At 41.5% G+C, this 18,876-nt stretch overlaps 1 protein-coding gene and 1 pseudogene across 1 annotated transcript; one reads left to right on the forward strand and one right to left on the reverse strand.

Annotated features, from left to right (window-relative positions):
- The first annotated feature begins 4,722 nt into the window (after positions 1–4,722).
- Positions 4,723–5,084, forward strand: LOC118626173 (annotated as a pseudogene).
- Positions 5,085–8,107: 3,023 nt separating this feature from the next.
- LOC118626174 (serpin B9-like) lies at positions 8,108–15,146 on the reverse strand. The gene is made up of 4 exons (XM_036255551.1): positions 15,137–15,146; positions 10,553–10,640; positions 10,476–10,495; positions 8,108–8,508 (listed from the first exon to the last, which is right to left on the reverse strand). The coding sequence occupies exons 1-4, from the start codon at positions 15,144–15,146 to the stop codon at positions 8,108–8,110; spliced, it is 519 nt and encodes a 172-aa protein (XP_036111444.1).
- Between the last annotated feature and the right edge of the window lie 3,730 nt (positions 15,147–18,876).

Here is an 18,876-nt window from a genome sequence, read left to right on the forward strand (position 1 = left end):
TCTTGTCCTAACTGCCCTTCTTTTCTTTTTTAAATTCTTAATTTTTCTTTCCTTTTTTGTTATAAAAAATAATGCTAACTATACACTTAGAAATTATTAAAATGATAAATTTTATGTTATGTGAGTTTTATCAGAAATAAAAATAATTACAATTTTTTGTATCTGAATTATTTTTTTCCTTTATTGATTTTAGAGAGGGAGGAAGGGGGAGGGAGAGAGATAGAGACATCGATGAGAGAGAACATCGACTGGCTGCCTCCTGCATGTGCCCCACCAGCAATCAGGCCCACATCCTGGGCATGTGCCCTGACGGGGAATCGAACTGGTGACCTCTTAGTGCATGGGTCAACTGCTCAACCACTGAGCCACACCAGCTGAGCTGAATTATTATATATATATTTTTATTTTACTTTTTATCCTCACCCGAGGACATTTTTCCATTTTTTGTTCAGATAGAGTGGGAGGGGGAGAGAGAGAGAGAAACATCAACGTGAAAGGGACACATTGAGTGGCTACCACCCGCACGACCAACCAGGGCCGGGGACAAACTGCAACTGAGGTACGCGCCCCTAGTGGGAACTGAACCCAGGTCTCTCTGGACCTCCGGCCAACGCTCTAACCACTGAGCTAAACCGGCCAGGGCTGGGCTGAATTATTTTTTATACAAAACAATGATGAATAGAAAAACTTTCAATATATCTGAGCATGTATACATATATTTCTTTAGAAAAGATATCTAAGTGGGGAGGAGGGGGTCAATGGGGGAAAAATTAGGAACAACTGTAATGCATTCAACAATAAAGATAAAAAGAAAAGATACCTAAAAGTAAAAATGTTGATTCAAAAAGAATATTCATCTAAAATTGAAAGATTTTGTTATATTCCCTCCTAAAACCTTAATTCATACTCCTACGCAGAGTGTATAAGACTGCCCATTTTCTCATAGTTTAACCAATATTAGATATTTTCAACTTCAAAATTATAACAAACAGCAAGCAATTCCATGATGATTAAATAATGGGGAAAAAATTAAAAACAGAGCCCTGGCCGGTTTGGCTCAGCGGTTAGAGCGTCAGCCTGCGGTCCAGAGAGACCCAGGTTCGGTTCCCACTAAGGGCATGTACCTTGGCTGCAGTTTGTCCCCGGCCCTGGTTGGGTCATGTGGGTGGCAGCCACTCGATGTGTCCCTTTTACATCGATGTTTCTCTCTCTTCCTCTCTCTCCTTCCCTCTCTATCTGAATAAAAAATGGAAAAATGTCCTCGGGTGAGGATAAAAAAAAAAAAAAAACAGAAATAAAAGGTGTAATAATGAGAAGGATGTGCTTACTCTTAAGATCATTTGCCTATTGTATAATCATATAGCAGAAAAGTCTACACAATGTATTGAGACCTCTTAAATTACTAAAATAATTCACCAAATTGGCCATATGCATGAGAAATGTTGTGACAATAAAAATCAGATACTTGGTCTTAGACCCAGTTAACAGAACTCCTAAGGAAAAAAAAAAAAAAAAAGAAAAGAGAAGAAAGAAAAACTTGTCATTTCCTGTGTAATAGGAATGATAGGAGAATTTCTTTTTTAAGATCTTCACCCGAGGATAATTTTTTATTGATTTTAGAAAGAGAGGAAGGGGGAGAGAGAGAGAGAAAGAGAGAGAGAGAGAAACATCAATGTATGAGGACAATATTGATCATTTGTCTCCCATATGTGCCCTGACCAAGGATCAAACCCACAACCTTTTGGTGTATGGAATGGTGCTCCAACCAACAGGCCACCCAGCAAGGGTGATAGGAGCATATTTTGTTCCAAAATCTGGTCCTTGACACCGGTGCCTGACAGAGACCTCCTAAATTCCTTGGAATTTCCTGAGTGATATGCATGATAGAGCATTTTTGTTCTAATGAGACCATTTTTGGTGGGCTTCTGGACAGCTTCAGGGTGGTGCTGGTCACCAGAAAAACCTAACCATAAATGGGAGCTTGGAACTTCCAGTCCCGGCCACATCCTCCAGGAAAAACGGAGGGGGTGGGGTAGAGGCTAGAGATTGAGCTCATAATCAGTGATGCCTACATGACGAAGGCTCCATATAAACTCATCAATGACAAGATTTGGAGAGTGTCCAGGCTGGTGAACACCTCAAGGTGCTGGGAGGGTGGTGCACCTGGAGAGGGTGGGATCTCCATGCAACCTCCCTTCTGATCTATGGGTCTAGCCTCTGGCTGCTTTTGAGTTTATCCTTTATAATAAACTGAATAGAAAGTAGAGTGTTTTTCCTAAGTTCTGAGACAATGTAGCAAATTACTGAACCTACATGGAAAGTTGTGGGAACCCCATTTACAGCTGGTTAGTCAGAAGTAGATGTGACAAACTGGGAGTTGCCATTGGATCTGAAATGGGGGCCGCCTCATGAGCCTGAGCCCTTAATCTGTGGGGTCCGAGCTACCTCCAGGCAGTTAGTGTCAGAACTGCCTTAACTTGTAGAGCAACCAGTCACTGTCCTGAGGATTGGAAAACTACTTGGTGTGGAGAAACACGCACACTGATGTCAGAACTGTTGCTCAGTAGGGTAGAAAGAAACAGTGCTTCTCTTTGATGTATAAACTCCCATTGTTTACTATCTGCCATTCACAGTGTAGAGGGAGAAGTAGCCACATCCTACACCTGACAAGCTCAGGTGAGGCCAGCATGGTGTGCCCTGCAAACTCAGAGACCAAAAGTTAGCACACAGAGTGGGATGAACATAGAAATTCCTAACTAAAAGCTGTTCATGGTGAATAGTCACTTCCTAGGCCTGTAGCTTCCTTGACAAAGGTCAATCTTTGCTTAAGTAACCTATTATCTTCATACCTTGAAATGTCAAAGTAATCTTCTTTTCCAGACCCCTCAGGCCACAAAACTGAACACCTCATTGTTATCTAGTTCCCAGAATACCTTCCCTAGAGCTCTGAATTTAATTATCCTGTACAACAAATGTAAAAGTGTCTCTGCTTTCCTCTTTATCCAACCCCGGAGGCTTCCCCACTTTGCTTCTTCAGTCTTTTTAATCTACCACCATGCATTTCATGAACCCCCCCTTTAAGTATCCTCCTTTGATTGTAATATATAAAATAAGCTGAAAAACTGCTATTTTCTAGAGCATTTTCTCAATCCATTGAGATTTTCTTCCCAGAAACTGTCATCTGTTTGGCTGAAATAACTCACGAAAATTCTCTATAGGTTTGGACATTTCTTACATCGACTATAACAACTGAGGGGAAAATGTCCTTATAAAAATTGTTAAAATTTTAGAAATAGCCATAACAACAAACTGTGTATGATTTATATTTTTTAAAAAATCTATGCAAAGATATTAAAAAATTTGATTTAAAAACACTCCCTTACCCAGCCAATGTGGCTCAGTGATTGAGCATCGACCTGTGCACCAAGAGGTCGCTGGTTCAATTCCCGGTCAGGGCACATGCCCTGGTTGTGGGCCAAATCCCCAATGGGGGGCATGTAGGAGGCAGCCAATTAATATTCTCTCTCATAGATGTTTCCATCTCTCGCTCCTTCTCCCTTCCTCCCTCTCTAAAAATCAATAAAGAAAAAAAAAAAATTATTAAAAGAAATTTTAAAAAAGCACTCCCCTAATTTTCCTTAAAAAGACTAAACATTGTAAACAGATGAATTTATCCAAATAATTTATATGATTAATGTAAAACTGACCCCCCATAATTCCAAAGATAAAAGAATTATTTTTCATATTGAAAAATTATTCTAAAATTCCTCTGGAAGAATAAAGATGGAAAAATAGGTCTGAACACTGAAGAATAACAAACTATTTCACAAAAAGATGATTAGAAATTGGTTCTTTATAAATAAATAAAATTATACTGTATGCTGAACATCAACAACACAAACAAATTCCAGTTGGATTAAACAATTAGATTAAAAGATAAAATTTTTGAAGAAAAGGGAGGCAACTTAGTGGTTTCCCAATGGGAATCTTCTAAGAATAAAAGCAGTGTAAGTACTCACTGAGGAAAAACCTAGATTTGACTTAGGGGTGAAAAAACCTGATCATTAATAAACATCATAAAAATGTATGAGAAAGTTCTCACTAATAACAAAAGAAATGCAATAAGTGTGTATCTTTCTATAACATACAATGTTGAAGGTATTTTTAATTTATATAAAAGATATTGGACTATATGCCTCTTCATATCTCTTTTGTTGGTGGTGGTTTTTTATAATATTTTCTTCCAGTCTGCTTATGGTGTTCTTCATGAAAAGGATTTTATAAATGAAAATTAATCTTCAACCTTTTCCCCTATCTGGATATTATCTTTCTTTCTGCTTCCGATCAACACCTTTTACAATTCAAAAGCAGTACAGGTGCTGGGACAACTGGATATCCCATAAACAAAATTAATTTGGACCCTTGTACTTCATATCATATATATCAAAATGAATTAACATTCTAAATATAAGAGCTACAGCTATAAGAGTCTCAGACAAAAACCATAGCTGTAAATCTTCATGACTTTGGATATGGCTATGAAGTCTTAGATATGACACCAGAAATATGAGCAACAACAACAAAAAAAAAGGATAAACTGAACTTGGTTGACATTAAAAACTTGTGGATCAAAGCGCATCATCAAGAAAGTGAAGACCTAGAAAATGGAAGAGAGCCTTTCTGTTCTAGGCCCTAGTGGCTGCCTTCAAAATTGGCAAGTTTATGAAACCCAGCAAGGTGGTGCTGATCATCATCAAGAACATTGATGATGGCATCTCAGACCGCCCCTACAGCCATGCTCTGGTGGCTGGAATTGACCACTATCCCTGCAAAGTGACAGCTGCCATGAGCAAGAAGAAAATTGCCAAGAGGTCGAAGATCAAATCTTTTCTGATTTATAACTACAATCACCTCATGCCTACAAGGAGCTCTGTGGATATCCCCTTGGACAAAACTGTCATCAACAAAGACATCTTCAGAGACCCTGCTCTGAAACTCAAGGCCAGAGGGGAGGCAAGGTCAAGTTCAGAGAGAGGTACAAGACCAGCGAGAACAAGTGGTTCTTCCAGAAGCTGCACTTTTAGATCTTTTTTGTTTCAGTGATTAAAAATAAAAAAATAAAAAAAAAATAATTTTTAAAAAGAATGGAAGAGACAATTTGTAAATCATATCTCTGATGAGAGTCTAATATCCAGGATATATAAAGATGAACAACCCAATGAAAAAAACATGAAACCAAAAAGATGAAAATCCAATTAAAATGAGACAACTGACTTGAAAATACTTTTCTCCAAAGAAGATATGTAAATGGCCTTAATAAGCACATGCAAAGATTTTCAACATTGATAGCCTAAGGAAAGGCAAATAAAAAACGCAATGAGATACCACTTCCCACTTTCTAGGATGGCCATACGTTTAAAAAAAAAAAAAAAGAGTAAAAGAACTAGTATTGGAAATGTTGTGGAGATATTAGAAGGCTCATAATGGCCACTGGGAGGGAACATGGGGCAGCAGTTGTGGAAAGTACTTTGATGGTTCCTCAAAAAGTTAAACACAGAATGACCATATGACCCAGCTATTTTCTCCTAGATACATAACCAAAAGAATAGAAAACAGCCCTGGCTGGTTTGGCTGAGCAGTTTGAGCATCGGCCCTTGGACCAAAGAGTCACAGGTTTGATTCCAGTCAAGGCATGTACCTCGGTTGCCGTTTGGTCCCCAACCCTGTCTTGCATTGATGTTTCTCTCCTCCCCATCTCCACCTCTCTATCTGAAGATAACTGGAAAAATATCCTTGGGTGAGGATTAAAAACAAAACAAGAAAAAATAATAGAAAACAGGTAATCAAAGAAATACATGAATATGCATATTCATAGCAGGATTGCTCTCAAATAGCCAAAAGGTAGAAACAAAACCAATGTCCACTAATGAATGAGTGGATAGACAAATTATGTTCTATCTATACAACAGAATATTATTCAGTGATGAAAAGGGATGAACTCTGACACATGCTACAACATGAACAGATCTTGAACACATGATGCTAAGTGAAAAAAGTCAGGCAAAAAAGGTCATGTATAATATGATTTAATTTATATGAAATATTCAGAATGCAAAGATCCATTTACACAGAAAGCAGATTGCCTTGGGTTGTCTGAAGGAGAGAATGGGAAGTAACTGCTTAGTACATACAAAGTTTTTCTTTGGAGTGATGAAATTTTGAGAAATACTAGATAAAGGTGATGATTTCACAACATTGTTAATGTACTAATTGCCACTGAATTGTTTATTTTTTTATAAATCCTTACCCAAGGATATTTTTTTATTTATCTTCAGATAGAGTATGAGGGCGGGGGGAGAGAGAGCGAAACATCGATGTTGCGAGAGACACATCGCTTGGTTGCCTCCACATGACCCCGACCGGAGCCGGGGATCGAACCGCAACTGAGGTACGTGCCCTTGACTGGAATCGAACCTGAGACTCTTTGGTCCACAGGCCGATGTTCCAACCACTGAGCCAAACCAGCCAGGGCTGAATTGTTCATTTTATTTTTAATTTTTTAATTTTTTTAATACTCACCTGAGGACATTTTTACAATACTCTTCAGGTAAAGCTAGAGGAGAGAGGGAAAGAGAGAGAGCGAGAAAACATCGATGTGAGAGAGACACATTGATTGGCTGCCACCTGCACAACCCTAACCGGGGCTGGGTATGAACCACAAATGAGGTACGTGCCCTTGGCTGGAATCAAACCCAGGCTTCTTTGGTCCAAGGATGACGCTCTTACTGCTGAGCCATACCGGCCAGGGCTGAATTGTTCATTTTGAAATGGTTAATTTTATGCCCAGCTGGTGTGGCTCAGTGGTCGAGCGTTGACCTATGCACCAAGAGGTCGCTGGTTCGACTCCTGGTCAGGGCACATGCCCAGGTTGTGGGCCAAATTCCCAAAGGGGGGGGCATGCAGGAATCAGCCAACTGATGTTCTCCCTCATCAATGTTTCTATCTCTCTCTCCCTCTCTTCCTCTCTCTCTAAAATCAATAAAGAAAATTAAAATAAATAAATAAAATGGTTAATTTTATGTTATGTAAATTTAATGTCAATAAAAATATTCTTCAAAAAAACCTATTACAGAGCTCATCTATGATCAAATTACTTATCAGTGCACTATAAGTGGTACATGGATATGCCAAATATAGTCCCAAAGCCTAATGAACTCAAAATCTACTTAGGGAACAAAGATGATCAATAAATAAAGCAACTACAATAAGAGAAATGTCCTCTCTCGGTGTCTAATGAGAGTTCAAAGATGCACGTCTGATTATACAGAAAAGGAATAATTTCTTACAGAAGATGACACTGGAAATGAGCTTTTAAGAGCTGAATAATATTTTTATTGTTAGAATTCTTATTGGAGAAATACAATAACATGAAGAGAGGTGTTAAATTATCATGTGGCTCACATGATAAGTTTCATAACATTAGCTTGTCCTACTTGGTTAATGCAAAAGCTACAAAATTGAGGCACAGGTATAAAAGACCAGATGTCAAAGGACTCCACCCCTGATGTCCCCACTGCCTGATGTTATGTTGGGCACATATTTGGTGATCAGTGAGTGTCAAATAAAAGATAAAATTAAAATGTGCATTAAAGAAACTTCCAAAAAAGTCAAGCACTAGAAAAAGTGTAAAAGAGTACCAGTAGCTAGCAGCATGTATTACCACTGAGACAGTCAGGCTCAGGCCAGTATGTGACAAGATGTGAGGTAAAAGGCAGAGCGCAATGAAACAAGAATGCATTGCAAGTGCAGTGAGTGGGAAATAAGTCTGGGCCATATAGGGAAACTTTGCGTGCTATCCTATGGGGTCTGGACTGTATCATAAATACATACCACAGTGACCATTGAGGTCTATTGTTGCATGGTCTTGATTAAGCATTATAAATGAGTGGGCAGTACGGGTACAGCTAAGTGTGGGGAAGTGTGGCCAAACATTCAGCCAGCTGAGGAATCTGCCCTCACCTTTGCCCCACGGCTGGGATTGAGCTGTACAGTAGATCTGGGGACACATATAGAGGGAAATGCTCACAGGCACAGTGTGTGCACCCCCTTATGGAGAGAAAAACCTGCCATAGAACAGAACGCAGTTGCCTTTATTGTGCCTGATGAAGAAAAGGAAGGGACAGTCCGCACAGAGCCTGGTCACTTCATCCGCCTCCCATTCCTCAGCATCCATGTCGATGGCAGCCGCGCCCTCGGTGCCTTCCTCATTCACCTCCACGAAACTTTTGTGCACCACCTGGGACACAAACAGCTCTTTCTCTGCTGACATTGCCGAAAAGTCAGCCTTATCCTGTTGAAAGGCATCAACTATTCCCAAACAATGAAGCACAGGTGCCATGTCATAACCCTCTTCCAGTTGAAATCTTGGAAGGAAAACTTGAACTTCAGTACTTATCATCCGGTATGGCGTGGTCCAGGCTATGAATTTCTCAAAAGTGAGGTTTTTTTTCCCACCTAGACAACCAGAGTTAGCCATTAGGATTCATACTTCAGCACATATAAATATGCTCACAGACACACTTAAGTACCAGTTCTTCTCTTAGAGATGGGTGTCAGTGGTCGCACAGGACCAGAGGCACCTTTATCTGCCAGGAGTTTTGTGAGATCTTGCAGTCACACCGTTGCACACGAGACTTCCTTGCCAAGCAGGGGAAACCTCTGAGCCCTAGAGCAGTGGTTCTCAACCTTCCTAATGCCGCGACCCTTTAATACATTTCTTCATGTTGTGGTAACCCCCAACCATAAAATTATTTTTGTTGCTACTTCATAACTGTAATTTTGCTACTGCTATGAATTGTAATGTAAGTATCTGATATGCAGAATGTATTTTCATTGTTACAAATTGAACAGAATTAAAGCATAGTGATTAATCACAAAAACAATATGTAATTATATATTGTGAAATATTTATTTCTAATTACAAATAAATGAAATTTTGTCTTGAAGCATGGTGTAGCGTGGGTAACAGTCTTACTATAACAACAGTAAACTGCATTGCTGCATTTTGCGACAGCATGCGTAAAAAGCCAACGTCAGTGCGAAGGTTGAGATTGCTTCTTTCTCACCAGATCAGAAATTCTCGGGGCAGTCTTTGCAAGAGCATAACGAAGATCATCTTCCACAATGAGTCTACTTCTGTAGTTCGACTTGATAACCAAAGAGCTGGAAACCCCGTTTCACAAAGATATGTTGTTGGAAATGGAAGAAGAAGGTGCAACATAGTCTCAGACAGAACAGGATATGACTGTAAACATTTGATTCAGAATTTTGAAACTGACATTGTAGAGAAATCAGTTCTTGCTGCATCTCTGTTAATAAATTCAATGAACTCCTCTTGCGCTGTCTCAGGAACATCTTCAACTTCGACTGTGAATGGGCTTCTGGCAAGTGCAAATGGGTGTCAGGTAGATTTGGAAAGTGCGATAAAATTTTGTCTGCAAGCATGTGCAAGTGCTCTTTCACAGAAATTATCATTATAATTCTTTTGTCTAGTTCAATGTCATGTTCCTCAAAGAAAGCAGGTAAGGTAGGTAACATGTAAATTTTATTTTCATCCTTTTTTTTTTTTTTTTTTGCCAAAGCTGAAGTTTCATTTGGAATGATTGGATCTTTTCAGACAAATTGAGGCATGTTGCATTTGGTCCTTGGAGTGATAAATTTAACTCATTCAAGATGGCAAAGATGTCAACCATGTAAGCTATTTGCTGCAGTTCACTTTTGTCGCTGAAAAGTGCTTCAAACTGCGGTCTTGCTTTCTGATTAAAAAACGGTATAGCCCCCAGAGGGAAAATCAGCTCAGGGGGAAATCCTGATGCTTTCTGGAGAAGCAACTTCATAGGGAGATGGACAGGAAGAGCCAAGGGCCGCAGCTCTCATCACACAGGCCCCTCAGGACACAGGAGCACTGCCCACCGGGCAATGGTTGTCCTCTCGCTCTGAGGACCCATGCTCAAAGAAACGAGGTGGGTGGCGAGTGCCACTCGGGGCTGTTTCTGGCTCTGTGCCTTGAGTGCTGGCTCCTGCCTTCCTCATCCCCCCTGGTTAGGTCAATGTGTAAGACTTCCCACCCACTGCTTCAGGTTCTGAATAAAGACAATGGTTCTTACTCTTTAAGAATACAATGCCAATAACCATGATTTTGACAATGATAAAGATCCCATTTTTAGAGGGTGTATATGTAAGCCTGTCCCTGGATTACCCCCCTTTTCTCCTCATAAAAACCCTCTCAGACAGATGTTGTTATTATCCCCAGTTTAGAGAGAAGGAAACAAACTGAGGTGAGTTAAGTAACCTGGAGTGGACACAGAGATAAGAATGGAGAATGGGTCGTAACAGACTCCAAAGCCCACGTGCTGAACATTGTGCTCCACTGCCTGGCCGCCCACATCACCAGCTTGAAAGCAAGCACAACAGGTCAACAGGTGAGCGTTCTAGCCTGTAGGGAAGGACACGCAGGGTGTCCCTGGGTTCACCTCACCGAGCGGAGGTCCACGCTGGCTTAGGCAGCAGAATGAGCATGCTCAGCTCCTCGCCCGCAGAAGGCAGCTCCAGCGCCTGGGTGTTCAATCGCCTGTAACTGGCTAAGACGCAGTGAACTTCTTAAACAAACTTTGGAGTTAATTTGGAGATGGTCCTCTTTTGGCGTACTGTTTTTAAGTCAGAGAATTATTGAAAAGTAAAACACCCACTGCCTGTGGCATAAAGTTTCCAATCTCCTGCTGCCTGATTGCCATTGTATGACTTTGAAGAGAGCACCAGCGACCAACGCGATGACACCAGTGTATTCCCCACCCGTCCTTCAGGGATTTACTCTTTGATGATGCAAATCAATGAACATTATCCAACGGATTCTGGCACACGGGTTGTGTACAGACTGAGTTAAAGAAACTGCATTAATTAAGCTGTTAATATTCCAGTTATCCACCTCAGGAAAAGACCTTCTCTTGATTTCACTGAAGAAAACAAATATGCACACCTTATGTTAACATGGGAATCGGTACAAAGAGTGAGATGTGTGATGCATCATAATCATGTGACCCATGCATTTGGTAACACTGCCAAGAAAGTGTAGGTAGAACAGATTATGAGTATGATTTCCATGACCAGAACATTGCTCTAACCAGCGGTTAAGTATTTCATCACGCTAACATTTATTTATTACCAAGACAATTTTTACCCACTTCCTGGCAGAGAATTAAGTAACCAAAGGAAATATGTAGTACGTAAAGATGGTTCCCTCATCATCTTGCACAAAATGGCGCTCATTATAATATAGAAAAGAAGGCAGACAGCTGCAGTGCAACCACATCTCTGTATCACTCACAAGAATGAAACATATCCCCCCCCAATACTTTGCATGATTGGTCTGAAACCTAATTTATAATTGATACCTATGAAAACTTTAACAGTGCATTTTTTTTAGAACTTTAGACTTGTACTGATTAAAGTGCGCAAGGTGAAAAACCTGAAGAATTGACACATTCTTAGATGATTTCGTATCACAGGAGGTTTCAAAAAATTTTCTAGGCAGAGCCTCATTTTATTAAAGGAGCCTCTACTTACTGTGTCATGAACCCTCACACTCTCCCATTAATGCACGTACAGTATAACTTCACGTACAGTATAACTTCTCACAGAGAACAGCATTCTACGAACTTGGAGAAATGTGTATTCTTTGTAAAATACATAGCAAAGGTCAAATGCAAGTATGAGAGTACAACACTGTTTGAATCAACACATTCGTGAACCGTACTGACGTTGCACAGTCTGTGGTAAAGTCCCATATTGGTGGTTCAGTTGCCTCTGCACAGGATGAAATGCAACGATTTGGTAAAACACTCAGAGTTCATTGGGAACTAGTTGTCTTTACCGCACTCTTCTGAGGACAGCAAATAATTGCAAAGCCAACCTCCCGCTGCCTCTGGAATAGTGCCCAACCTTCTCCCAGTGTGATTGCTGTAACGTTACGTTGAAGAAAATCCAGGCTTCGCCACACTGATACCACCAGGGTATTCCCCACACGTTAATTCATGACCCATCCCGCAGGTCGAGCAACGAGGACTCTAGAGGGGGAGTGAGGATGAGGAGGGACAAGAGACATGAGAAATGGAGACAAGACAGGGCTCTGATCAAGTCTCGTTTATTCAGGGGTATAGGGCAAGAAGCACCTGTTGCCAAGCACCAGGCTTGCCCTAAGCAAATCAAAGACTTAAAGAAATGCAAAATGCAGAGATAAAGAAATGCAGAATGCAGAGATATCCTGCCTTGGGGCAGGCCATGGCAGAGCCGATTTTAGCAAAATTGATGCCATGCAAAAAGTCTCCCACAAATTCAGGGATTTACTCTTTGGTGGTGCATATCGAGGTTTCTAACAACTTCACATTGGACTTGCTCGGTTTCACTGTTTCAAGAGTAGCACACGTGAAACACCAGTAGTGATCACTCTTCCCATAAATTCATACTAGGCCGCAGGTTGGCTCACTGTTTCGGGCAAGGATTAATGAATAAAACTGCTGCGGATTAAATGATATTCGTGCTCTAGTTAGACTCCCGAAAAGTCCTCCACTCCTTCCATCATCAGGACCAGGCATCTATTGTGAGCAGACATGGCTCGTACCATAAGAAGAGGTTTTATTCAGCAAGATAGCTGTGATACTCTGCATTTTCCAGAGGAACAAGTCTGATTGTCCTCATGTAAAGTATGCTCTGCAAATGTATTTAAGAAAACAATGTGACCAATGGATTTCTATCTAATTAGAGAAAGGTTTCCTGATAGAGTGGGAAGAACCTTACGGTTCACAACAATGCGGTGGAAAGTATAGGAGGCTATGCATTCAGAAAGCAGTCTCTCAGCACGTACCAAGAACCAGACATACCTTCATGCTTTTAAATTCAATTGTCCCAAGTCTGATCCTCTCCTACAGGGAAATAAGTTTTCAATTAGTGAAAGGCATATGCATGCAGAAGTTAATTGAAGTATTAAATTGGCTTTTAAAAGTTGCTACAGACCATTCACTATAAAAATTAAAATAGTTTCTAAAATCAATGCTAGAAAGGTTCTCCCCTCCTCACTTTGCAACAAAAGTCTGATTATTTAAAGCACCCCTTATCCAAAATATAAATAAAAGAGGGGGGTATTACCTAGTGTATGTTTTCAATTTTTTTAAATGGTATTCTTTAGCCCTGGCCGGTTTTGCTCAGTGGTTAAAGCATCGGCCCTTGGACCAATGAATTGTGGGTTCAGTTCCGGTCAAGGGCACGTACCTCAGTTGCAATTAGTCCCCAGCCCTGGTCAGGTTTGTGCGGGAGGCAACCAGTCGATGTGTCCCTCTCATGTCGATGTTTCTCTCCCTCCCTCCCTCTGTCTAAAGATAAATGGAAAAAAATCCTCAGGTGAGGAATAAAAAATAAAAATAAAATGGTATTCTTTAGGAGTTGTGGGATTTGGCACACTATTTTGATGTCTGCCTAAATAGAAATTATGCCTCAGTGTCAAGACTAAGATTGTAGTTGTTTCAATATTAGTTTGTCAATAGAGTTATCTGGAAACAAGTCTTGAATTTTACCTTTCAGGAAAAGAAGAAAATATATCCAGTTGAGTTTTAGAAAAGTATGAGGAATAAACCCTGATAAGTTTATTGGCAGGTCCTTGATTATTAATTAAGAACCAAACATTCTTTTATCAAATTTGTAGAGTTTGCATGGTTATGTACAGAAAACAAAAACGACACATGCGAGATGCATCCTTGATCACCAGTGCTCCAGGAACATCCGCAAAGCGACCACGCGAAAGACTTCTACATCCTCTCGGGAAAACACTGCACCAGGTTGGAGATCACGGCAGGCAGGAAGGGAGAGAGGGGCTGGAGAGGCCTCGGCTGTCTCCCTTCGTTAAGTGGAGACTTTTATCTAATACTCCAAAGACAAGTCCAGTATTGAAATTCCACAGTTACATACAGACACGTCAGAGGCATCCAGAATGAACAGCTCAAATGAGAAATAGTCGGCAATGGGTAGTTTGGGCGCATTGAGGAGCTTCTGGAAGCCTCTAGAACAGAGTTCACTGTTTGATCCTCTAAACCAGTGGTTCTCAACCTTCCTAATGCCGCGACCCTTTAATACAGTTCCTCATGTTGTGGTGACCCCAACCATAAAATTATTTTTGTTGCTACGTCATAACTGTAATTTTGCTGCTGTTATGTCTTAGGCGACCCCTGTGAAAGGGTTGTTCAACCCCAAAGAGGTCGCGACCCACAGGTTGAGAACCGCTGCTAAACAAAACATGAGACATTCCTGGGAAGGATAAGGTTTGCGAAAGAAAGATGCTCCTTTTTCCCTTGGATATCAAGTTGTACCCTGTGAAACAGAAACAAAGCTTAACCTTAAACAAAAGATGGTTTCAGTCTATAGAAATAATTAGTCCTGGCACAGTGTTGCACCGGGCCTATCGGGTATTGGGTTGTCAGTCTGGTTTCGAGAGTGGAAGTGGAGGGCGTGAAAGAAGCAGTGGAATAAGCACGGTGAACCTGGAGCGGGAAGGCGGTGGGCTGGAGGGCCACATGGCATCGGAAAGCAGAGGCCCACCTGTACGGCTCGGGAGAGATTTGATCAGTCTCTTCCTACAGAGATGACGGATTCACCCAGCATGTGAATGTCACCCACCAAGTTAAAGTATGTTTCGGTGTAACTGAGTAAATGGAAAATTGAGCCCATAGGTTTCTTCAGATATCTGCATCAGTCAGATAAAGTCCTGGGAGAACAGACAGAATTGTCCCTGTTGTTGAAAACCTCAGCATGACTGGAACCTCTATGAGCAGATTAATGTTCAAATATGCCATGAGGCCCAGCCTACCAACATTACTCTGACCATCTGAGACACTAGTCAAATCCGAGGAGCAGGAATAGGAGGGGAAGAAGGGAGAAATGAGGAGAAAGAGGAGGAGAGAGAGAAGGGGGGAGGGGGGCCGAGGTAAAGGAAGTAGAAAAGGAAGGGGAGGAGGAACAGGAGGAACAGGAGGCGGGGAGACTAGGAGGAGAAGGGAGAGGGGACGGGTACTGGGGAACATGGGATGCTGACCTTCCGTCATCTTTGAGACCCAGGTGTTGACAGCTCTTTGGAGGCAGAACTGTGCCATGAGGCTGCATTCCTAACTAAACTATCAGCAGGTCTCCAAAAAAAATATGCATATTACATACTTTTTATGAAAAACAGCATACATCAGCATATATCAGAGTTAATAAATAGGTAAGTACTAAGCCATGAATAGCCAGAAATGGATAAATGAATTTTTTAGTAGTCAAATTCTAAGTAATTTAAGGTATAGTTATAGAACTATGATATGTTTAAAACAATGTTTACCATAAGTTTGAGTTTTCAAGAGTCTTTCTCTCAGACTCTGTATTTTGATTCAAACTACTGAGAGGAATTCATATGTCTGTTCTCCAAGAGCCTGCTGGCTGGTCTGAGCAGGTACCAGCTTCGTTCACTTCAGCAAGAAGTGACTGGAAACGTGCATGAATGTCCTTCTCTGTGTTCAAAGAACACCCATGTTGAGAAAAATAATTTTAAATTATCAATATTGTTCTTTGGTCTCAAAATACTTCACAAAATTTTCCTTTAAAAGACATTGCTTTTACTTTAATTGCATATTTAACACGTGCTAAGGAATCAACACAATGTTGGGGTGAAGGGAAGATACAGAGGGAAAAAGAGAGAAAGAAAAGAAGGTGAGGAGGAGAGAAGAGAGGACAGGAAAAGGGGGAGTAAAAGAGTTGGCTTTCTGCTTAAATTGATCTCTTGTTTGAAGATGTGTAATAGGAAAGAAATGAGAAGAATAAGAGAGATTTATAAAGAGGTTATTTTAAAATATTGCATCCCAATGAAAGCATACATATGCTTTAAATAGAAGAAAATGTAGCTCTAAGATTTACTCCCAAAATGCCATTCAAAGTATTAAAAAATCAAGAAGAAATGGGCCAAGATACAGTTATTTTGGGAAAGACTTTTAGTCTCTGACAGCTTAAAATAGTCTCTGACAGCTTAAAAGAATCCAAAGCTACTTCTGGATTCCCACTCGTTGTCTACTTGAGCGCTAGAGGGTAAGGAACTCTCAGTGTCACGCCTCATAAAGAAACCAGACAGTCTGGGGTGCTCTAAGAACCGCTCCTACCAGAGTTCACTGCCTGGCTAGCCTCAAACATAGAATACTTCATTGAGTATAAAGGACACACAGAAACCTTCCCTCCTGCATACCATGCACTGGAAAGTGATTTAAGTGAGTGATGGTACTAAAAAGGATTCTCAAGGAAAAAGGAATTCATGTGGAAACAAAGAGCACACTGACCAACCCTCTACAGTGAAGGTGTGTGCAGGGCTCTGAGCTCAGCTATGATACAAGCTTTTAGGTTTTGCCTCAGGTGTGTCTCCAGCCCACTCTATAAAACCCCTGGGCACAAACAGAAAGGGAACTTTCATTATTTTCAGGTGTTTACCAAATATTTGTCAAATTCATGTATCTAATACATACGAAGTCGGTACATGTACTAGGAACAGGCCTTTTTAACCTCTTTGCATATTTCTGTTTACACCCTTCCTGACCTGGACAGCAAGTTGGTATATCAATGACCTGAAATAGATATTAATCTATCCTTCCTTACCAAAGAGCAACTAGTTACAAAGTCTTTTATTTATTTATTTCTAAATAAAGACCAAGTGCGCCCTGGCCGGTTTGGCTCAGCGGTTAGAGCGTTCGCCTGCGGTCCGGAGAGGCCCAGGTTCGGTTCCCACTAAGGGCATGTACCTCGGTTGCAGTTTGTCCCCGGCCCTGGTTGGTCGTGCGGGTGGCAGCCACTCGATGTGTCCCTTTCACATCGATGTTTCCCTCTCTCTCCCTCCCACTCTGTCTGTACAAGAAATGGAAAAATGTCCTCGGATGAGGATTAAAAAAATAAAAAATAAAGACCAAGTGCTAGGAAAAAGTTTTGATAGTTTTACCCAGGTTATTAATGGGAGAAACTTTTCCTTAAAATATCAAGGAAGGAGACCCCCAGCCCTGCCTTTTGCATCTTCTTCATGAGGGAGGAGGCTGGGAGATGACAGAGCAGAACAACGGAAAAGGTGGCTCTTCCCCCGGCGACAGATAGGCGGTTTACCTGGCCCATCTGGGCAGCGGTGTCCCCTTTCGCTCCCAGGAGGACCATGGCCAGGGCAGAGGAGATGCTCAGAGAAGGAAAAAACACGTTGTGAGAAGGGTTGTCTTCATGCCTTCAAGAGGCAGAGGGCAAAGGTGCCATTTGCTTCAGAAAGAGCATCCATGACTCAGGGTCTGGAGCCAGAGAACAAAACAAAGGCTGCTTGAATACCTCCCTGAGTGTTACTGCCTGACACAGGAGAATTTTGGAAGTTGACCCGTCCCGCAGGTAGAGCAACGAGGACTCTAGAGGGGGAGTGAGGATGAGGAGGGACAAGAGATAGGAGAAATGGAGACAAGACAGGGCTCTGATCAAGTCTCATTTATTCTGGGGAGATCCACAGTATATATATATGGCAAGAAGCAGAAAAACAAGAACATTTGTTGCCAAGCATGTCTGTGGTGACCACCCCGAAGCAATTTCAAGTAAATATCATGTAAATCACAGGTGGAACAAAAGACAAACAGCATAACTGGCTGAGTCAATGGTTACTTAAAGGAATGCAGAAACATTGTATGCAGAGATGCAGACAGAGATATCCTGCCTTGGGGCAGGAGATGGCAGAGCAGATTTTTGCAAAATGGATGCCATGCAAACAGTCTCCCACAGGTCCCCCTTTTTAAAAATTTTTTTAAGGCCGAAATAATACCTTGAGGGGACTGTGCCTGTCTTAGGTCAGGAAACTTGCACACGGTGCCAACCTGTCCTTACCCGTCATTGGAAAGCAAGGCAGCATAAGGCCTTGTTCCTGTCTTAGGCGGTGGTTGGCGACGCGTGTGAGTTCCAGTTGCCCGTCTCTGGCTAACCAGCCCAGCGCACCAAGGTGACGAGGTTTTTGAGCTTATTGACTCACAGCTAGAGTGAGCTTCTCTGTCGGCCATTTCAAGTCTATGATAGTGGTGGACCTGTATAGATTGCATCTTAATGGCATCTATCTGCTGCTTGATGAAAGCCATCACCTTATTGAAGAGGAAGGGTCCTAGTGACACAATCAGTAAAAGGCCAAGTAAGGGGCCCAACAGAGGGAGAAGATACACCCCATTTAGCCCGCTCCAAAGGGGGTTATTGAAAAGTTCTTTTTAAGCAGCAGCGTTCCTGCAAGGCAGTCACATAGGGGGCCAAATAAGGTCCTCAGGAGCTCGTCAGGGTGTGGAGGAGGCCCCAACCTCCTTCCACAAGCAGGCAAAGATGCAGTAGTATCCCTGCAGTAAGATTTCAGCATTCCGGTCCATTCCTGAAAAGAAAAAACAGGAAAAGCCACTCAGGGCGAATTTTCGTCCCTGGAGTTATCTATATGGTTATCTGTTATTCCTTTAACTTGATCAATCTGTTTAACCAGACGCTCTGGTAGCCATCTGGCAGATTTCATTTTCTTAGAGTAAATGCATACAGAACCTCAGCCCCAGATGAGGACTGGGTCTGGGCCATGCCAAGAGTTGGTTAGTGGATCTTTCCACAGTACTGCTGCAAATTGTTTTTGAGTTTCTGTATGCCAAAGGCGATTAGCAGCAGATTGCCCATCAGTGTCCAAATTTAAAAAATTGAGGATAAATAAGGCATGAGAGAGAATATTTCTGGGTGACCCCCTCGTGGGATACCATTCTCCCTTTTTTATTTTATTAATGG

Source organism: Molossus molossus, unplaced genomic scaffold (assembly GCF_014108415.1).
Source record: "Molossus molossus isolate mMolMol1 unplaced genomic scaffold, mMolMol1.p scaffold_m16_p_12, whole genome shotgun sequence".
In the NCBI taxonomy this organism is placed as follows: Eukaryota; Metazoa; Chordata; class Mammalia; order Chiroptera; family Molossidae; genus Molossus; species Molossus molossus.